At 62.1% G+C, this 20,541-nt stretch overlaps 2 protein-coding genes across 9 annotated transcripts in view; one reads left to right on the plus strand and one right to left on the minus strand.

Annotated features, from left to right (window-relative positions):
- Nucleotides 1-2,543, plus strand: part of IFT140 (intraflagellar transport 140) — a 101,868-nt gene extending 99,325 nt beyond the window's left edge. For 4 of the 5 annotated variants that reach the window (XM_055243124.2, XM_063618400.1, XM_063618401.1 and 1 more), the window contains one exon: nucleotides 1,796-2,543. In XM_055243124.2, the coding sequence (XP_055099099.1) occupies nucleotides 1,796-2,002 (207 nt within the window). In that variant the 3' untranslated portion in view covers nucleotides 2,003-2,543. The remainder of the gene's footprint in view (nucleotides 1-1,795) is intronic. The other variant, XM_055243126.2, reaches the window with a different exon arrangement.
- Nucleotides 1,973-19,607, minus strand: TELO2 (telomere maintenance 2). Of its 4 annotated transcripts, XR_008650952.2 has the most exons (22): nucleotides 19,327-19,569; nucleotides 18,333-18,703; nucleotides 17,351-17,628; nucleotides 15,869-15,937; nucleotides 15,464-15,611; nucleotides 13,705-13,807; nucleotides 12,903-12,971; nucleotides 12,586-12,727; nucleotides 12,375-12,511; nucleotides 11,561-11,640; nucleotides 11,308-11,418; nucleotides 10,948-11,036; nucleotides 10,680-10,771; nucleotides 10,341-10,457; nucleotides 10,100-10,171; nucleotides 7,228-7,419; nucleotides 6,503-6,594; nucleotides 5,780-5,879; nucleotides 5,461-5,525; nucleotides 5,115-5,230; nucleotides 2,916-3,136; nucleotides 1,973-2,089 (listed from the first exon to the last, which is right to left on the minus strand). XR_008650952.2 is itself a non-coding variant. In XM_055243128.2 (21 exons), exons 2-21 carry the CDS (start codon nucleotides 18,665-18,667, stop codon nucleotides 3,030-3,032), a joined length of 2,514 nt encoding a protein of 837 aa, XP_055099103.1. In that variant the 5' UTR covers nucleotide 18,668; nucleotides 19,327-19,607; the 3' UTR covers nucleotides 2,516-3,029. The 4 variants fall into 4 exon arrangements, 3 of the variants coding, with proteins under 3 accessions (XP_055099103.1, XP_055099102.1, XP_063474496.1); XM_055243128.2 differs by lacking the exon at nucleotides 1,973-2,089 and having other exon boundaries at nucleotides 2,516-3,136; nucleotides 18,333-18,668; nucleotides 19,327-19,607; XM_055243127.2 differs by lacking the exon at nucleotides 1,973-2,089 and having other exon boundaries at nucleotides 2,516-3,136; nucleotides 19,327-19,607.
- Between the last annotated feature and the right edge of the window lie 934 nt (nucleotides 19,608-20,541).

The raw sequence follows: 20,541 nt of genomic DNA on the forward strand, positions 1-20,541 counted from the left end.
TGGGAAACATGCTGGCGACCGTGTCGGCCTCACTGGGCTGCAGCCTCCAGAATTCACAGGAAAGCTCCTTGGCAGTGGCTGTCCCTCAGGGCTGAAAGGTCAGCTCCATGAGACACAGACTTCCTGGTCCGGTTGCTCACTCCCCTCTGCACCCTTCCACTTCCATTCACTGACCCCTTTTGCTGCTGGAGAAAACAACTCAAGTCTAACCCTAACAAGGTTTCTTTTTTGTTGTGTGGTTTGGTTTTGAGATGGAGTCTTCTCTGTCGCCCAGGCTGGAGTGCAGCGGTGCAACCACAGCTCCCTGCAGCCTCGGCCTCCCGGGTTCAAGGGACCCTCGTGAGTGGCTGGTGTGCAGCACTGTGCCCTGCTCCAACACGGTTTCTATTTCTAGGAGAACTATAGTTTTACGTAGAAAAGCAAAATTGGAGTAGAGAGATGACCAGACTGCTGTATCCTCAAAATTAACAGAAAATCCACATTTTAAATATTTCACCAACTTCTTTATTGCCTCTATGGTTGCTTGAAGCCTGTAGGATTTAGTAACTCGAGATACAAAAGAAAAAAGAAACCGGGAAGGCCAGCTAAACTGAGAATGCCCAGGCACACGCTCCCTCGCTGCTGCAGTAGCACCACCCAGGGTCACGTGCACCACCTCACCCAGGCCACGGCTCCCACATCCGCTCAGCTTTCCCGCCATCATCTGAGCACAGCCCGCACACACTCCTCATGCTGGAGACCGGCAACTTTTCTGTCCCCCTGTCCTGCCCCCCACAACCCCTCACCCACCTACACCGCCTGTCCTGCCCCCCACCGCCCCTCACCCACCCTCCACACCCTCTGCCTGCCTTCTGGAAAACACTTCATTCATTGCCCTCTCCGAAGCTAGCCCTGCACACAGAGCAGTCACACGCGCCAGGCCCTGGTTGCATCAGGAGGACGCCGGCCCTTTCTGACCACAGGGTCCCTCTTCGACCCTGGTCAGCTCCTTCCTCTCCCTCCCTCCCCGTGCCAGCCCTTCTCTGAATTCTGCCACTGCAGGGCCTCGGCCTGACCTGGGCTCCCCGCTGCAGCATTACCCGAGCTTGTTCTATACCCTTACATCCTGTGTCCCCTGTGTCCCCAGCACAGCACCTGGCACATGGCAGGTGGTTTGTCAGCATCTAAGGCAGCATCTTTTCAGGTGTAGATGTTTGCCCTCAGCCTCTCGTTTGAGACTGTGTGGAAGGCTTGCACTCCACCAGCGCCCACCCCAGCTGAGGCCTTCCTTAAATGCAAGTCCACTGCTGGGTGATGGAAGGGGGCCATCCAACAAGCTTATTATATCTTCATAGTTGAGACTCCATCTCAAAAAAAAAAAAAATACCCAAGACAAAGCACTAGATATTGCTGCCTGCCCTCCAATCTGACATGCATGTCCGCCCCCGAGACTTGAGTGCAAAACGCGGGGCCTCTGCCTCCCCGGGAGGCTCTGCCCACGCACGCAGGGTGAGCAGGCCCCTGGGCACAGCTGCTGAGGGACTTTCCAGGGCCCTGGCCCTGCATTTCCAGCTGAAAGGCCCACCGAAGCTTCCTGTTGAGTATCCACACCTGGCATGTGTGCAGTCCGTGGGCACCGCATCCCCTCATCACCACATTCCCCCATCACCAATGGGAAGCCTCGGTGCACCCTGTGTCCTCCAGTGAGGAGGCACCCCACCCGCCTCCAGGGGCAGCAGCACGTGCCTGGCCTGCAGGCAGAGGGTCGTGCCTGGTTGTTCAGGAAAGCTGAGTAATGTCTGCTCCTCTGCCCCAGGCCTACAGATTCCTGGAGGAGATGCGGCGGCGGCTTCCCTCGGCCAACATGTCCTACTACGTAAGCCCGCGGGCCGTGGACGCCGTGCACCAGGGGCTGGGTCTCCCGCTGCCACGCACCGTGCCCGAGCGGGTCCGCCACAACAGCATGGAGGACGCCAGGGAGCCGGACGAGGAGGTGGTGGAAGAGGAAGACGACGATCCCTGAGGGGCCTGGGCCCCAGGACCGGCGTGCTGCTGCAGAAAGGCATCTTCTGGAATTTTTTCGTCAGCTGCAGCAAAGCCAGCTTTTTTGCTGGGAAAAAGCATGTCTGTGTTGGAATACACAACAGAGCTGGGCGAGAACGCAGTGGCCCGGGCCGGTGGAGGGTTTGCCCCATCTGCACCTCGCTGTGCCCCGCCTGCACCTCGCTGTGCCCCGCCTGCCTCTGGGTGCCCGGCACTTCCAGTAGATTTTTGGATTCATTCCTTTGAAGGGAGTCGGGTTCACCCTTCCGTCGTATTCTCCCAACTACACATTGTAAAGCCTGAGAAACTTCCAGAACCTCAGTTAGGAAGCTGCAGCTGGAGGGCTGGGGCACCTGCCCCCTGCTCCCCACACATCACATCCTCTCTACACTCCTGCAGGGCCCACGGCTCCTGAGCAACAGCTGGGACACCCGGGCCCTGGTGGCTGCACCCCCCGCTAGGCTCTGCCCACCGGCCACCAACACTCCGGTAATTCCAATAAAGTAGTTTATTTTCTGAGAGCCCGTGCCCTGTCCCATCCCGCCCCACGAGCCCATCCAGAGCCACACACCTGGCCTGGGCTGTGAGCACCATTCTCCTGCTGACACGGCGCTCAGCCCGAGGGACCTGGGACGAGAGCTGCTCTGTCCTGCTTGGTGGCTCTCAGAGGAGAGCCTTGGGGGCTCTGAGCAGCAGGTACACCATCCTCCCCTCCTGCCAGCCTGCTTCTGCCCTCACTGGAGTCAACCCCGCCAGCAGCGCCCACAGCCCCAGCCCCACGTCCAGGCTGCCATGTCCCAGCGGGCAGTGCCCAGGCCCAGTGTATTTTTAGCAGACTTGCTGCACTATAAATAGCGGCAGGCCGGGCCTTCCTGCATCTGCACTCTCCGTACCGGATGTTGCCGCAGACCTGGCCTCGCTACAAAGCCTGGCTCCGCTGCTCCCGGCCGATGCTCGGCTGCCTGCCTTGCCGCCAGTGGGGGTGGTCCTGGGGAGGCCTCCAGGGGCTAGGGAGACGCGGGTAGGAGAAGCCTGTTCTTGAGTCTCTGCAGAAGCAGCAGGGCCCTCAGTGCCAGTGTCCTGCAGTCCTCGTCCGGGTCTTTCTCGGCCACATCTGCCAGACAAGAGTGACAAGCAAAGCTGAGGCAGCGCGGAGAGCGTATTCTCCCTCCTCCTGTCTTCAGTCTGCCTGAACCAGCCCTGCCAGGCCGGACTCCATGGAAGAAAGGGGGCTCGGGTCTGCAGTGAGCCCAGACTCTCCCCAAGGCCCACGTCCTTGGGGCCTGTGTGCCACAGGCTCTGTGCAGGCAGCACTGTACATGGAGGGCTGCCCTGAGCCGCGGGACAGGCAGCCATGGGAAGGGGGCCTGGGGTGGGGCACACAACCCAGGAACAGCGGAACACCGGCAGGGCCTGCTCCTTGCTGGATGGCAGACACGGGCTGTGGTCAGAGGTGGGAGACCCTAGGAATCCCGGTGGTGGGCGTCGGGAGGCGCCACCCGCCTGTGGGGAGGCCTTTTGGGTGTCTGGGACCGCACGCTGCCCCCTCCCCCCGGGTGAGAGCCAGAGCTCTTGGCTGCCCGCAGTGCTGGGACCCTCACCAAGGCTTCCTGCAGCCTGGGGCCCCAGGGAGCCTTGGGGGGCTCTGCTGGCCACAGCTCCTCCCCAGACTGGGCTAGAATCACAGGGTGAGGAGGCACCTGGAGACCCTTGTGGGAGGCGCCTGTGAGAGGGGAACACCCTATCGGGACCGCACCAGCCCTGCGCGGAAAGGGATCTGGAAAGGGATCGGCGGAGGGACAGGCCCCTCTGCTCCTCCTGGTGCTTCAGGCCCCCAAGGCCCCCACATGATGATGTCGCAGGCACCGAGTCTCGGGAAGGAAGTGGGCCGGGGACTGCAGGGAATGTGTCCGCCCACGCAGCCCCATCAGTGGCTCCACTGGCCAAAGGGGAATCTCTCCTCCAGGCAGGGCGAGTGGGCAAGAGCATGCCGAGGAGGGGCTGGGCAGCAGCTCCGGGGACTGGTGTCTGTGGGGCCTCATCTCCCTTGAAAGAAGCAAAGCCCAGCACAGCACTCCCTGCACTTTGGGCCCAGGACCCTCCAGCTGCTCCGTGGGAAGACGTTCACGGCCACCCTGAGCACAGGTCCTGGGAAGGGACAGGGCAGAGCTGGGCCTGCCCTTCCCGTGTCCATCGGTACCGTGCTCCGCTCTTCAGCCCGTCCCCAGGGACTCATCGGCTCCACTCCCCGTGGGAAACACCCGTTCACACCCAGCAGGCTGGCACTGTGCCCAGGTGGGGAGAGGGGAGATGGCCGGGGCAGAAGAGGCACGCAGCCCAGCTCCACGGGAAAGGAAAGGTAACCTCAACACAAGCATCCCCCAGCATCCCCCAACACAGAGGCCTGACGGCAAGTCCCTGGGAAGGACCCGCATCACCCGGGACCCTCCTGACAAATGTGGAAACCGAAGCAGTGTCCACGAAGCCACCCTAAGGGCCCCACAAACCAACCACTGGACCACAAAGGCCAGCAAACAACAAAAGGTGCCGGGACTGGCCGGGCGCGGTGGCTCACGCCTGTAATCCCAGCACTTTGGGAGGCTGAGGCGGGTAGATCACGAGGTTAGGAGATTGAGACCATCCTGACCAACATGGTGAAATCCCGTCTCTGCTAAAAATATAAAAATTGGCTGGGCGCAGTGGTGAGCACCTGTGATCCCAGCTACTTAGGAGGCTGAGGCAGAATTGCTTGAACCCAGGAGGCGGATGTTGCAGTGAGCCAAGGTTGCACCACGGCACTCCAGCCTGGGCGACAGAGCAAGACTCTGTCTAAAAAAAAAAAAAAAAAAAAGGTGCCAGGACTGCACCAGCAGGAGGAGCCCTGGGAGGCGGGCGGGCGGGGTCACAGAGGGACCCCAACAGGGTCCAGGATCAGGACCAAAGGAGGGCAACAGCCAGTGCTGGGGTGGCTGCACCTCCGGCCTGCACGCTCTGCCTGTGTGGGTCCCAAGGGGTCACGAGAGCCTGGCCTGCAGGAACTGCACCACACACACACACACACACACCCACACACAGCCCGGGCCGACACTCACCCGCCAGCCAGGACCGGGCTTCCAGCAGCTCGTCCGGCAGGTCCTCCAGCAGGCGTGCGGCAGGCACGCTGAGCAGGACAGAGGAGACGGCTGACAACAGACCCTGGCGCACGTAGCTGCCGGCAGGAAGGCGGGGGCTGAGCTCGGCAGGGACCACGCCCCAGACCTCCCTCTCCCCTCAGTGTGGCAGACCACCCACGCTGTGGCCCTGCCTGGCACATTTCCTATCTGGGAAGTACCAGGCCAGGCTGCCTGTCAGCCACCTCGAGGCTCCATGGGGCCCCCACGATAAGACCCCTGTGTCTGCGTGCACCCCTGGCCTGGCCCAGCCCCACAGGCCACTCACGCGTCAACGTGGAAGCGAAGGGCCCACACGAATTCCAGCAGGGCCTTGCCCATGGCCACAGCCACCTGGACACCAGCAGAGGGACAGTCAGTGGGATCCTGACGCTGTCCCCACATCCCAGCAGCCATGGGCAGCTTCCGCTGCTGGGCAGCAGCAGGGACAGGGCCTGCCTGACAGCCGAGGGGATGCTCCCGCTGCCCGGGGGCCCATACAGGCAGCCCCTCCCTCAGACACCCATCCCTGGGCGCCGGTGAGGCTGAGGACTGCTCCTGATCCACGGGCAGCACAGGCCGGTGCCCGGCAACCTCTCCCGGCTCACCGTGGTGTTAACAGCCAGGCACATCAGGGCCCCTAAGGTATGCGTCAGCCTTCCGAGAACCAGCTGGTCTTCTCCCAAGAGGTCGAAGGTCACCAGAGGCCTAGAGCACAGAATGGAGCCCAAGGTGCAGTGGGCGCCTCAGGGCCTGGTCCCCAACCTCCTGGGCCACCGTGGGAGACCGAGGGAACCCCACACAGCCCCTCCTCCTGCGCCCACCACCTTGCCTGCACCGAGAACGTAGGAGCAGACATTTCCGGGTGCCCACTCACCCTGCAGGGCTGTCTGGCACAAGTCCACCTGGGCCAGGAGTTCCCAACGCCGAGACCCCCACCCCTGCTGCACCATGACCCGGGCCCCAGACTTCTCTGCCATCTCGAGAGCCTCATGCCCTGAACGTGGGGCCAGTGCAGCGCTGGCTGAAGCAAGAGGAGGCGAGCAGGGCATGGCGGGTGATGGCGTCGGGCACGTGTGGGCGGCACTGCTGGCCATGCCGCAAGCCCAGCATCGGAGCAGATGCCTGGTGCCTCATGGCAAAGCTCAACCGCAGAGGAACCTTGCGGGACGCTCCCTGCTACTTAACACAGGCTTACAAAAAGCCACAGGAAAGCCACGACCCTGTTCACACCCAAACCCACTCAGACCCCAGCCCGAACTTCTTGGCCACAGAGGTACGTCCAGGGTCCCTGTCCCCCATGTCCACAGGCCCACGGAAAACCCACTCACCTGTCAAAGCGCTGAAGGAGGGGGAAGAAGAAGTGGCCGGCCACGGAGCTGAATCTGCTGGGGCTGCCTGCTGGGCCCTGCCTCGGGCCACCCTGCCAGACACACATGGTGCTCACGGAGGCGCAGGCCTGGGCAGCAGGCACGGCACCCCCAGCCCGAGAGGCTCCCACAAAGCAGCGTGGCCCCCGGCCTCTCCTGGCCTCCCTGGGCTACTCTTCCGGCCCCGCCCTGCTCCCAGGCCCCGTGGGGTTGGTGACGGGACTCAGGCTCCACGGCTGACGCCTGAGCAGCAGACCAGGCATTCCCGAACTTGCAGGCAGGACATTCAAGGCTGGAGGAGCATCATGGGGGGCTGCCCTGGGCACTGCAGGATGACCCCGTGGCCTCCAACCCACCCCCAGCGACAACCAAAAACATCTCCAGACACCCCTAAACATCCTCGGTGGAGCAACACCACCCCTGGCCTCGATGGGCTCTGAGGGCAGAGCACCACCAGGGCACCTGTCACTTAGCATGTCCCCAAGCCCAGTCTGGGTCTCGTACAGCCAAGATCCAGTTTCTTGGTGCACACCATGGACCCTGCCTTTCAGGAATCCCGGCATAGGCACCATCCGCAGCGAATGTGGCCACCCCTCACTGGAGACAGCGCCTGGAGGTGTCTGACCGCCCTTCCCATCCACCCACGGTCCCCATGCCCGTGAGAAGCTGACCAGGCGCCCACTAACCTTGGAGAGCCGCCGGGTCTTGCTTCTGATCCGCTCCTCCACCACCACCCGCCAGTCGGACGCCATGGCACTGCCAGGCTGAGAGGGGGCTGCCTCCGGCAGGAACTGCGTGTTGGGACTTGGGGAGCCAGGTTGGGGAGTCCCCCCGAGGCACCCAGGCCTAGACAGCTCCTGGGCAGCCAGAGTCAGCACCTGGAGGGAGAAAGGCCCAGGGCAGTTGCCACCGCTCCAGGGAAGAACATCTCCCAAGAGTCAAGTCATCAGCCAAAGCCCCAGAAACGGGCCCAGGGGCCCTCACAGCCTGGGAGAAGGTGTGTTCTGGGAACAAGGAGGAGTCACTTCCCCGTATCTCATAGCGACCGCGCCTTGGTAGGCGGGAAGGTGGGGAAGGTGGGCTCCGTGCTCCAGGAGATGAGAACGCGCCCAGGGCCAAGCACAGCCTCATCCTAAAGCCACACAGTCCCGCCACGCCAGAGCCACATGCCCTTCTCCCAGGAACTCAGCCTCACAGCAAAACCAACACTGCAGTGGCACATGCCACGGAACACGGCGGAGGAGGAGGCACCAAAGACCAGTGTGCGCCTCCATCTCTAGGACACCTCAACAGGCCAGTGCCAGACCGGAGGCTCCCAGGCTGAGGGGGTTGGGGCAACTGCTGACAGGTATGGGGTTTCCTTCTGGGGTGATGAGGACGCTCTGGGACTAGACAGAGGAGGCGGCTGCGTGACACTGCGGATGTTCCGAATGCCACCCAAGTGTGCACCTTAAAACCAGTTACGGCCGAGGCAGGCGAGTCAAGAGGTCAGGAGATGGAGACCATCCTCACTAACACGGTGAAACACCGTCTCTACTAAAAATACAAAAAATTAGCCGGGCGTGGTGGCGGGCGCCTGTAGTCCCAGCTACTCGGGAGGCTGAGGCAGGAGAATGGCGTGAACCCGGGAGGCGGAGCTTGCAGTGAGCTGAGATCGCGCCACTGCACTCCAGCCTGGGCGACAGAGCGAGACTCCGTCTCAAAAAAAAAAAAAACAGTTACCGTGAGTTCTTTCTCATGTTCTCAGTCTTTTTTGCTTTATTGTGGTAAAATATATACAAGATTTATCACATTAACTCCTCCCCTCCCTTTTTTTTTTTTTTTTTTTTTGAGATGGAGTCTCGCTCTGTCGCCCAGTCTGGAGTGCAATGGTACGATCTTGACTCACCACAACCTCTGCCTCCCGGGTTCAAGCAATTCTCCTGCCTCAGCCTCCATAGTGGCTGGGAGTACAGGCGCCTGCCACAATGCCCGGCTAATTTTCTTGTATTTTTAGTAGAGACGGGGTTTCACCGTGTTAGCCAGGATGGTCTCCATTCCTGACCTCATGATCCATCTGCCTTGGCCTCCCAAAGTACTGGGATTACAGGTGTGAGCCACTGCGCCCGGCCTCCCGCCTTTTCTTTTTTTCGAGACTGAGTCTTGCTCTGTCACCCAGGCTGGAGTGCAGTGGAACGATATTGACTCACCAGAACCTCTGCCTCCTGGGTTCAAGCGATCCTCCTGCCTCAGCCTCCCAAGTAGCTGGGACTACAGGCATGCACCACCATGCCCAGCTAATTTTTTGTGTTTTTAGTAGAAACGGGGTTTCACCATGTTGGCGAGGCTGGCCTTAAACTCCTGACTTCATGATCCGCCTGGCTCAGCCTTCCAAAGTGCTGGAATCACAGGTGTGAGCCACTGTGGCCGGCCTGTTTTTTTTTTTTTTTTTTTTTAAGAGACAGAGTCTTGCTCTATTGCCCAGGCTACAGGGCAGTGGTGCCATCACAGCTCACGATAGCCTCAACCTCTGAGCTCAAGCCGTCCTCCCACCCCAACCTCAAGAGTATCAGGGACCACAGGCACCACCACACCCGGCTAATTTTCTTTTGGTGGAGATGACAGGGTCTTGCTATGTTGACCAGGTTGGTCTCAAACTCCTGGGCTTGAGCAGTCCTCCCACTTTGGTCTCCCACAGCACTGGGATGACAGGCATGAGCTGCTGCACCCAGCCCGTTTTCCCCATCTTTAAGTGTACAGTTCCATGGCATTCAGAAGTACATTCATGATGGGCAACCATCACCTCCACGCTCGCCAGAACTCTTTTGCCTTCCCAAGCTGAAACTGTCCCCGTGAAACACTCACTCCACATCCCCTCCCCAAGCCCTGGCAGCCCCGTCCGCTCTGTGAACTGGCTCCTCTGGGCAGCTCGCTTACGGGAAATCCAATGATATGCAGGCCCTGGGGCTGCTTTAACTAAATGTTCTCAAGGTTCACCGTGTGGCAGTGCGTATCAGAATCGAATCATCTTTGAGACAGTGTCTCCCTCTATCACCCACATGGGAGTGCAGTGGTGCAAACACAGCTCACTGCAGCCTCCAACTCCTGGGTTCAAGGGATCCTCCCACGCTAGCCTCCCGAGTAACTGGGGCCACAGTCGCCCACCACCACACTCGGCTAATAGAGATGGGGTCTCGTTGTGGTGCCCAAGCTGGTCTCGAACTCCTGGGCTCAAGCAATCCTCCCGCCTCAGCCTTCCAGTGCTGGGATTCAAATTTTTCTTTTCATTGCTAAATAATATTCCCTCACCTGCGCAGCACACATTTTATCCTAAAGTGGTGAATTTTACGGCGTGTGAATTATATCAGTAAAGCTGTTATTTTAAACAAACAAAACTCTCTGCCACGGGAGCCCTGACTCCCCCACTGCTGAGTCCTGCCAGGTCACACACTCACGAAGGCAGTGGACAGGCCTGCACGAGCCCCTGGGGCCCAGCAACAAGGAGACCCAGGTTTCGGCAGCCCCACCTGAGGGCAGCTTGGGCCGGACCAGGGGGACTGAGGCCCAGGAGGCACTTACGTCCAAGATGTCCATGCGCTGCCGGAGGCTATAGTTGAGGGCATAGAACTGCGAGGTCAGATAGTCGGCCACCTGAGGACACAGGGGAGAGGCTGCTGTGGTCCGGGGCCTGAGGGCCGCCCGGGGTGACCTCCAGGCACCTCACAGCCAGCTCCAGCACGGGACCGAGCCTTAGGCACCGGAGCTCCCAGCGCTTCCCGCTGTGCCTGCACTGGCCAGGGCCACGGGTGCGGGAACTCACCTGGGCCGGGTCTGTGACCGTGACAGCCACCAGGGCTCTCTGGCGCAGCCCCGCAAATCCCACCACACAGGTCTTCTCCTCCAGATGCAGAAGCACCTTGGCCAGCTCCACGCTCACCTGCACACGGGTTAGGGCTGGGAAACATGTCGGACCCAGCCGCCCCCCCGAGGCCTCACCGAGGCTCACAGGGCCTGAGCCACCCACCCCAGCAGAGGCCCCAGGCCATAGGCCTCCCGGGAGAGGCAGCAGCCCTGTCACACGCGGGAGCCAGATGTCACCCTCAGTGGCCAGGACACAGATGGCATTGGGGAAGCTACCGTCTTGGGCCTCCCCACTCACTTCCCGAGTGGCCGTGGGGCTCCTGTAGACCAGGCCCTCAAGGGCCCGCAGGGCCGCCTCCCAGCGCTCTACGTCCTCAGACGTGGTCAGGGCTGCACAGAACCCAGACAGGCCTCGGTCAGCCTCAGCCCTGACCTGAGCCCATGAGAGCCAGCAGCACGGTCGGCACCCCAGGCCCAGGGCTTCCTGGTGGCCCCTTGAGGCAGAACCAGGCTATGGGCGAGACCCATGCCCAGCCCAGCAAGGCCCTCCAGGGGCCCGTGCCCACCTTCCACGCAGTCCCGGACGTAGGCAGGAGCCTTGCTGCTCTTCAGCTCTCTGTCCCCCGACATGTCATAGGGAACAAACTCATCATCGCTGTGGGAGGGCAAAGCAGACATGAACAGCCCATGGCCTGTGAGAGGCAGTGCCCAATGGCAGAGCCAACCCCTCTCCTCCCCAAGATGCCGAGCACACGCCGCAGCCCCTGCGCCTACCGTGGAGCTGGGAGCTGTGGGCCCTCACATGAAGACAAAAGAGAACAAGCACGGAGCGGGCAGGGAGCCCCCCACGGGGCCGCAGCTTGGAGTGTGAGGGGTTCACCTCCCGGCCTCCCGCACGCTGCCCACTGGGGTGGCACAGCCCCTACCTGTCCAGCTCCGAGTCAGAGCCCGCCAGCTGTGCTTGGGGGACGCCGCCATCCACGATCTCTGCGGGGGTCTCTGCAGGGGGCTCTGCTGCGGCTGGAGCGAGGGATGTGCTTTAAGGAAACAAAGAAGAAATCCTTTAGGGTCCCCTTGAGGACCGAAAGAAAGGCTTTCACCCCCTCCCATCCCAGCGGTGGAATCCAGAGCAATAAGATGTGCACGCGGTGGGGTCCCGGGGTGGGCAGAGACCCTCACCCCGCCTCCGAAGCGCCATCACCCGCAGGCTGGGGGGAAGCCAAGGCCAGCAGCTCGAGACTCAGCTCATCTTCTTCGTACTACAGCAGGGGAGCAGGCTCAGCGGCATCCGCCAGGCTGCAGCACCCCTCCCCGAGAAGGAGCCGCGGGAGCCACTCCCCGCCACGGCCTCCCTCGCAGCCCGGTCTCACTCAGCGGCTGGGCCCTGGACGGCCAGGTGTCTTTTTAAAAGCAACTTTCTAAAATTCCACCTCAGGCCAACGGTAGCACTGGGAGTGCTCAAAGCTGGGAGGCCGTGGCCCCTCTCGAAGGAGCTGGGCCTCCCGCCAGGCCAATGCCCCAGAGAGATCCCAGGTTCTCAGCAGATAAGAGGAGAGGCCGTCACCTCCACAGCCTGAAGGCAGACAGGGCTCCTCCACAGCCAGGCAGCCGCCCACACCGGGCGGCAGGCAGCAGCGAGGCTGACACCCACGCCCACCATCCCAGAGCGACCTGGCTGCCCTGCAGCCCTGGCCAGACAAGCCGCAGGGGTGGCCCCCGTAACCCCAGCCTCCCCCGGCCCCTGTCTAGAGGGAGTCTGTGAACGTGTCCAGGCAATCCCTCCGGGGGCCCTGGGCTCACCCGACCCTGTGTGGCCCTAGGAGCTCGGGGCTGAGAGCCTGCCACAGCTTCCAGCCTCAGCCCTGCAAGAAGCCAACACGGACGCTCCACAAGTCTGGACCCCGGGAAGAGGCGGTGACCCTGGGGCTGGAGAGGCAGCCGCTCGGGAGACCCGGGCCAGCCACACGGGGACGTGGAGGGGACGGCCGCTCACCTGGAATTTCAGGGGAGGCCCCTCGGGGTGGATCCGGGCACTAACGACCTCGGCCACGATCATGCCCAGACGTCGCACGGGGGGCAGGCTACTGTCCAGGCGGCACTTGACACCTGCCATCATGCTGGCCAGCAGTTCTGCACGCACCGGACAGGCCCCCTGAGCACCTTGGGGCGCCCGAGGCCGGGGGGAGCCCAAACCACCCACTCACCATCCCGGCTGTCCTGCAGCTCCGGCTCCCCGAGGTGCGCCAGGCAGATGAGGACGGCCTTGCTGACGTGGTGCTGCTGCGGCAGGGGGGTGTGGCGGATGGCACTGCTGCTGCCCCACGTCTCCAACAGCTCCTTCAGCACCTGCAGGTGGCATGGCCCAGGACTGCGTGGGGCTCAGGCCCGGCTGTCCCCGCCAGGCCCACAGCCACTCTGAGAAAGCTCTGGCCCCAGCCCAGCCAGCCTCACCCTGCCTGCCCCCAAGGTGAGCCCCGCACAGCTCTTCTCTCACGGGGACGGAGAGCCAGGAGGCACGTACCTGCAGCAGGAGTGGGCGCCGCTGCCTGTCCATGGCCAGATGGCCCAGCAGACTCTGCAGCATGGGCATCTGCAACAAAAGCACATGCCTGTCCACGGGGCTGAGGCCGCCGCCTGGCCAGCCTGGGGCTCCCAAGGCCAAGAGCCATGCCAGGACCGGGACCGGACTGAGGGCAGCAGACGGACAAGAAGAATGGGGGCGGCCGCTGCCTCCTGGAATGCAGGACCCCTCCCCTCCCGCAGAAGCTGCCCCCTGGGCTCAAGCGACCCATCCACCTCTATTCCTTTGAACTGAACGTGATAAAACGGTTCCATATAAAAACGTGGGATGCAGCTGCTGCCATGCTGGCACGGGGCCTCGCCATCTCAAGTTCTCGTGTGAGCAAAGGAGGAGGGTGAAGCAAGATGTGGCCGGGAGTCAGGGGACCCGGCTCACCCCTCCAGGCTCCAGGCCATGCGGACGGGAGTCACAAGTCCCAGAAATGCACGACCTCCTCTGTGTCCTGACCTATCCCCCGCCCACCCCACCCCCTCAGGCCCCTGGCACAGAATGCAGCTAGGGTGGGTGGCTTCTCGGGAGTCTAGAGGATTAAGAGACACGAGAAGCCCTCACTCAGCACCGTCACAGCAGGGCCTGTCATCGGGGCAGGGAGGCACCCACGGCCTCGCCAACTCCTGCCAGTCACCGCCAAATCACAGGCAGGGTCTCCCAGGCAGCAGACACCTGCTCCGACCCCATGTTCTACAGCGATTCTTGCTGTGATGGGGCAGCCAGCAGCCTGCACCCTCCGTGGCGTCCTCACCGTGAGCCTGGACTGTAAGAACAGAAGCTTCCGGGTCATCACAAACTGGGCCTTCTTATTCTTCACCACCAGGTTCCCCAGTAGTCGTGACAGGACCTCAGGCCTGCAAGACAGAGTCAGGGGGCCAGAGCTGCAAGCTGGCCCGGAGATGGAGGAGTGAAAGAGCGTGAACTCCGATGCCCACAGACCCCGGCCTGATTCCGGGCCCGCCAATTCCTAGCCACGAGCCTCTGGTTGCATCCTCCGACTGCCTGAGCTGGGCCTTCATCCTCCCTTCTCCGGGGCATAGACGCCACAACCCAGAGAGCACGTGCACCGCAGCCCGGGCGGAGGCGGGTCCACCATCGACGGCCCCCTTTGACAGTGCCAAAAAAAATTTATTCACAAAAACACGCAGCGGGCCAACTTCTGTCCAAGTAGCCTGTAGACCCCTGGTCTAGACTGAGAGTCCTCCCAGTGAGAGGTTACGGGTCTCCAGAAAGAGCCCCACAAGTCTCTCCAGCCAGTGTGGAAACAGATATGGCTAGATTTCTCCCTCACTCCTCACTTAAAATTCCACACAAAGAAATAACGGTTAAAAAAACATTGGAGGCCAAGGCAGGAGGATCACTTAAGGCCAGGAGTTTGAGACCAGCCTGGGCAACAAAGTGAGCCCTGTCGCTACAAAAAATGTAAAAATTAGCTGGGTATGATAGCGCGCATCTACGACCCCGCTCCTCAGGAGGCTGAGGTGGGAAGATCGCTGGAGCCCAGGAGGTCGAGGCTGCAATGAGCTATAATCACACCACTGCACTGCGGCCTGGGAGACAGAGCAAGACCCGGTTCTAAAAACAATCTCCCCAACAACAACAACAAAAACCATAAAATAGAATGTGATTATATGATTATATAGTTCACAGAGAAAAGAACACAAATGCCTTCAACACGCACGCCCTCGCCCAGAATCAAGAAGGCAAAGTCAGCCGGACGCGGGGGCTCACGCCTGTAATCCCAACACTTTGGGGAGCCGAGGTGGGTGGATTGCTTGAGGCCAGGAGTTCAAGACCAGCCTGGCGAAACCCCATCTATACAAAAAATACAAAAATTGGCCGGGCGTGGTGGTGGGCGCCTGTAGTCCTAGCTACTCAGGAGGCTGAGGCAGAAGAATCACTTGAACCCAGGAGGTTGAGGGTGCAGCAAGCCAAGATTACACCATTGCAGTCCAGCCTGGGCGACAGAGCGAGACTCCACCTCAAAAAAAAAAAAAAAAAAAGAGGAGGAAACACTTTGGGCAGAGACAGGCGCGTCCTTGCACACGTTGCGGGGAGGGGAGATGTCTGAGGCAGGCGAGCTGGCAGGGTTTGTGGGGGTTACATGGCCGGCAGTCTTGCTTCCAGAAATGCAACCTTGATTCTCCTGCACAAAGACGTGGGGAAGTGAGTCACCGCCCGTCACCATGTCAGAGCCTGGACGTGGCGCACACGTATGCGAGGGGGACCACAGGCGCAGGACGGGTGGACGGCCCAAGGTACAGGCGCCTTTTACAGTGTGGGCTGTTCACAGCATCGATGCCATTTCATAAGAGAAAGGGACCCTCTGATGCAGAGGTCACCATCAGCACGTGCGGGAACTGAGAGGGCACCACCCACACCCTGTGGCACTGACATGGGGGTGCCAGCTGCAGCACGGCGCCCAGGAGAAGCAGCGTGAAGGAATGGCAGCCTCTGGGGGTCCAGACCCCCAGAAGCCAGTGCAGCTGAAGGAGAGCCCGGCTGCTTACCCCGGTGCAGCCTCCACCAGCCCGGTCAGCACCGCCTCCATGGCCCGGTCCGGCACTTGCTCCACCAGACGCCAGCAGACGCGCTGGTGCAGGTAGCTTCCCTGGGTGAGCGCTGCCAGCCGGGGCACCAGCACGCCCAGGATCTCCTCTGAGGGGACAGACAGAGGACCTGAGCCTGGGGAGCTGCACCCGCCTGGTGTCCGAGGGCTGTGTGGGTCCAGCAAGGACAGCCCCACAGCTCCCCAGTCAGCACAGCTGAGCCCCAGACCCCAGGGGCCCAGGACAGGACCGGGCAAGGGGACCCTGCAGAGGGCCAGGGTCGGGAGGGATTCTCGGCCTTCTGCAGAAGGCTGATGGGGTGTGAGGGTCAGGGCAGGGCGGGCAGAAAGGCACAGCTCTACTCACGCTGCCTCCCGTGGACACAGGCTTTCCCGAGGACCTGAGACACAAAGGACACGGAGGAATCCAGGCCACCTGGGACAGAAAGGGAGGCTTGATGAGGAGGCCGGCGGGAAGGGCACAAAAGAACATCGAGGTGTGGGGAGAGCTGCTCTCAGTCAGGCAGACTCCAATCGACAGCAAAACTCACTCAAAACAACGGCTGGTGCCCATCAGGCTACCCAGCAAATCTGAACAGGAGCACGTGCAACTTGACCAGCAAATCACAACCCTTTCAAACCTTCACCCATCTTAGCCCACTTAATCATCACGATGGTTCTAGGAGGTCCGGACGGGTATGACGTTGCCGAGGAAGGAGAGGAAGCGCCGACAGGGCCCGGCCAAGGTGGGTCAGCCACGCCGGGTAGGCCTGGGCCCTGAGCCAGGCATGAGACCCCGGAGCAGCACTACCACCACGGCCACCCGCAGGAAAGGAGCGCACGCCAGGGAACGTGGGGAACCAGGAGGGGCCGGGCTGTACCAGCCCCATGGAAGAGCTGGGACGCGGGGGAGCGGCAAGCACAGAGCCGCGTGGGGACCAGGACGGCCCCAGCCAACCCCGAACGCGTGAAAAAGACGCATTCCGCGTATGTCCCAGATGTTCTCAAAGCCTCCTTAACACATCGGCCCACACAGAGCAGCAGCTGCGAGCCTAGAGCTACGTTCGGAAAAGACAGGAGGGGCTGGGGAGGTTGCTGCAGGAACCCCCAGGCGAGGCGAGGGGGCTTGGGTCACAGGCCCCACGCAGGGACTCGAGGGGCCCAGCTTCCTCCCGGGCTTTGAGGGGGTGCCGAGCTGCTCCAGGACCCCAGGGTGCCCCTGAGCGAGGGAGGGAGTTTCAGAACGAGGTGGGGGCAGCACGTGGAGGGTGGAGTCCGGACCCAGGTGCTCGACCTGCATCTGAGCTGTCGCCTGGAACTCGGGAAAGGCAAGAGAAGGAAGGGGTCACCCTGCAGGGAGAGGCAGACACTCTGGGTGGTGTGCAGGCCCCCGGCCCAGCCTCCTTCTCGCTAGTGAAACGCACACTCGTGGCAGCCGCCATCTGACGCCCCAGGGAAAACAGAGCGAGCATGGGCGCTCACGGGGCCCTGGAGCCCAGCAGCGGGCGAGGCCGTTCCCACAGCACCCACTCTCCAGGGCACCGCCAGCGTCTGCCTCCAGACCTGAGAACCTCGAGACCCCCCACCTGGCCACCGCAGCACAGCTGGGCCCTGGAAACCAGCAGTGACTGCAGGGACAAGAGAAGCCCGTGTGGAGGGCAGCGGACTTCAGCCCACAGCGGGTGAGCCCTTCCGGTCACTACGGTGCAGGACACGGACGTCCCCACCTGCCTGACGGCACCACCCAGAGACTCCAAAGTCTCCAGAGGCTGTGAGGCACCAGAGGGTGGCAGGGGACGACGACCCAAGAAGACGGGTGGCAAAGGGGGTCCCTGAGGCAGGGCCTCACCTTGGAGAGAGTCCACAACCGCCTGCAGCACCCGGACGACCTCCTCGCCGAGCAGGCGGAAGTAGTTCTGGGGGAAGAACTCGGCCAAGTTCTCCTGCTGCAGCCGGTTGCCCAGGTGATCGGGCAGGGCCACCACCTTGCCCAGCAGCGTCTCCCGGAGCAGGGTGAAGCCGGGCTGCGTCTGCTGCCGACACTGCGCCTCCATCAGCACTGCCAGCCGGCCCTCGCGCAGAAACCTGGCCAGCAGCCGCGCCATCTTCATCAACCGGAAGCTGGGGCTGAAGATACAGGCGTGTTGGGCAGAGCCCCCAACCCCCATCCTCGGGAACCCCTTCCTGCCACAAGGAACCAGCAGCCCAGATTACACGTGCGGCCCCAACAACATCACCAGCGTGAAGTCCAAAACCACAAGCCGGATGGGGAAATCTGTTAATCCATTCCTAAATAACTTCAATTACTGCACGAGTTCTCGGGGCCCTGAGCGGCTTCCCCAACCTGGAGTCTCACTGGACACCCCTCCCCTGTTGCTAACGCGGATAACTGGGCGCTTGCTTTGATCACAGCAACCTCTGAAAACCCAGCTTCTCAAGGTGCAGTGTCCTGGCAAGGACTGCACTGTGATCTGAGGCTCAGCCTGGCAGCCGGCTGGGGCTGGGAGTCCACATGGGACACGTGTCAGTGATGACAGCTGTGCTTCCCCGGAAAACCTGGAACGTTCCCCGCTGACGGGCTGCCTCTGCCGCCTGGGATGTGAACACTCCCGCCCCATCCCTCTCTGACACAGCCGGACAGGGAGGAAGTGAGGGACTTTGTGGGACACGGCAGGTACCTCCCGTCGCAAAGGAGACAGACACGGACTCTGCTTCTTCTGTTCAGGGGTTCAGCCATGAGCAGGCTGTCTAGTCCCTCGGTCCAGTCCTTCAAGCCACTCTCATCACTTCTGAGGCTACCAGCAACCCCAGGATGGGCCCAGCCCACTCACCCCGCAGCACCCTCGATGGTCTCCATCAGCACCAGGAAGGCTTGGTCCGCCGGGCCCTCCAGGAAGAAGCTGGCCCACAGCTCCTCCAGGCGGCCGTCGGGCAGCAGCTCCAGCCAGGCCGGGCTCAGCCTGCTGGCAAGACATCTGAGGACAGGCGAGAAGTGGGCTGAGGCAAATTCCTCCTTCTCTCTCGGGAGTGCTGGAGGCTCCATCTCACCGAGATACCGCTTCAGGGACTCCAGGGTGCAGAAGATGTGGCCGCCATCCTCCGAAGACGAGAGGGAGTGAATGGCTTCCCGGACGGCGAGTCGGACCCCTGAGGGTGCTGGCTCCATCCTGCAGGACAGATCTGGGCGTCACGGGAAGGCGACCTGTGGCATGGACACCGGGCTCAGCTTGGGGCAAGGAAATAATCCACACACGCTCAGGAAGCTCCTCGGTGAGCGCCTCGGGACCCTACACCCCTCACCCCTGGTCCCACCCAACCCTGCCCCGCCTCCTTCCCCTCCAGTGCCTGCCGGTTTCCACCCAGAGTTGGCTCCTCCGCTCGGACCCCCACGCTACCGCCCACTGCAGGGCTTCTCAACCCGGGCCACTGTGCCCAGGGGACATTCTCGTTTGTCTCAACCGGGAGTGCCACTGACGCGAGAGGGAGGTGGAGGCCAGGGATGCTGGTGAGTGTTCCTCGGGCACAAGGCGGCCCCACGCGTCCTCGCACCCACGCGGGAAACCCGGCCCGCGGGAGCTGCCGGCCCTCCCGGCTCCCTGAGGGTGACGGGTGGCTCCAGTCGCCATTCCTCCGCCCCTTAGAAACCAAGAGCTTACGGGGCACACGGGTTCGGGGCTAGAGGAGCCGCACGCGGACCCCGCCCCCGATCCAGGCCCGGACCCCGACCTGTACCCGGACCCCGACCGGACTCCTACCCGACCTGGACCCGACCCAACCAGACCTGGAGCCCAACCCCGACCCCCGACCCCCGACCCCCAACCCGACCTGGACCCGGCTCCCGGGTGACTGCAGCGCCCTCAGGCCCCGCGGAACACCGATTCGCTGCCGCCGATTCCCCACGGCCGCCGCTGCCCCGGACGAAACGCGATCGCGGCCCAGCCGGTTGGCCCCGAGCACGAGTTCCTGGGTCCGGGCGAGGCTGCCGCGGGTTTTTTTGAGCCTCTGGGGCGGGTCTCCGCGGGCCTCTCAGCGCGAAACTGCGGAGGACGCCTAGCCGGAGGGCGCATGTGCGCCTGCGCTGCGCGGGGACGGGGCGGAGCCTGAACGCGGGGGCGGGGCCGGTGGGCGGGCGGGGCCTGACGTGTGGGTGGGGCTTTGCGTGGGGCGGGGCCTGAGGGCGGGGCTGCGCTTCCCCCACGTGGCTGCGAGCTGGGTTCGCTGCGCCCGGGTGGTGGGTCCTCGCCTTAGTTTCTCCCATCTCGGTCCTTCCTACCCTGGAGTGATGTCAGCCGTCTCTTCCCTCCGTCCCGGGTCCCACATTCTCTCCAGAACGCCGAGCGTTCGCTCTACGTCAGATGTTTACCAAGACAGGCCTGGCTCGTCTTCCCGGAGTGCAAGGCCCTGCTTTCAAGGGTCAGAGGCCAGTAAGGGAAACGCACGGTACACAAGGAAGTAAAAGAACAGTTGAGACCATGTCAGATACGAACAAATGCGGCTCCGTCATGGAATAAAAACTGCGACCAGTAGGGTAAGCGCTAGACGCATGTGGCTCTGTAAATTAACTGAAGTTAAGTAAGTCCAGTTCCTTAGTAGCACTAGCCCCATCTCAAGGGCTCGGTAGTACCTGTGGCTGTGGCCGCCAGGCTGGACAGCCGGACACTGAACATTTACAACATGCAGCGCCTTCTGTAAACCGCACCGGAGTGTGGGGGGCTTCAACTTTGTGGAGGGGGCAATCCAGGAAGACACCTAAGGAGGCGCCATTTCAGCAGCGATGGATGTGGGAAAAGCTGGGGAACAGTTATCCATTCAACAAACATTGATTAAATGCCTGCTTGGTGCACCAAGCCCTCTGAGCAACAAGTGATGCAAAGTTCCTGCTCACCTATCGGGGGAACAGATAAAGTACATACGAAATATGCCAGGTGACAGGCCTCGAGCACAAAAACTGGCAAAGGCTGGGCCTGGTGGCTCACGCCAGTAATTCCAACACTGGGAAGCTGAGGTGGGATAATCATTTGGGCCCAGAAGTTCAAGACT

Source organism: Symphalangus syndactylus, chromosome 14 (genome assembly GCF_028878055.3).
Source record: "Symphalangus syndactylus isolate Jambi chromosome 14, NHGRI_mSymSyn1-v2.1_pri, whole genome shotgun sequence".
Classification (NCBI taxonomy): Eukaryota; Metazoa; Chordata; class Mammalia; order Primates; family Hylobatidae; genus Symphalangus; species Symphalangus syndactylus.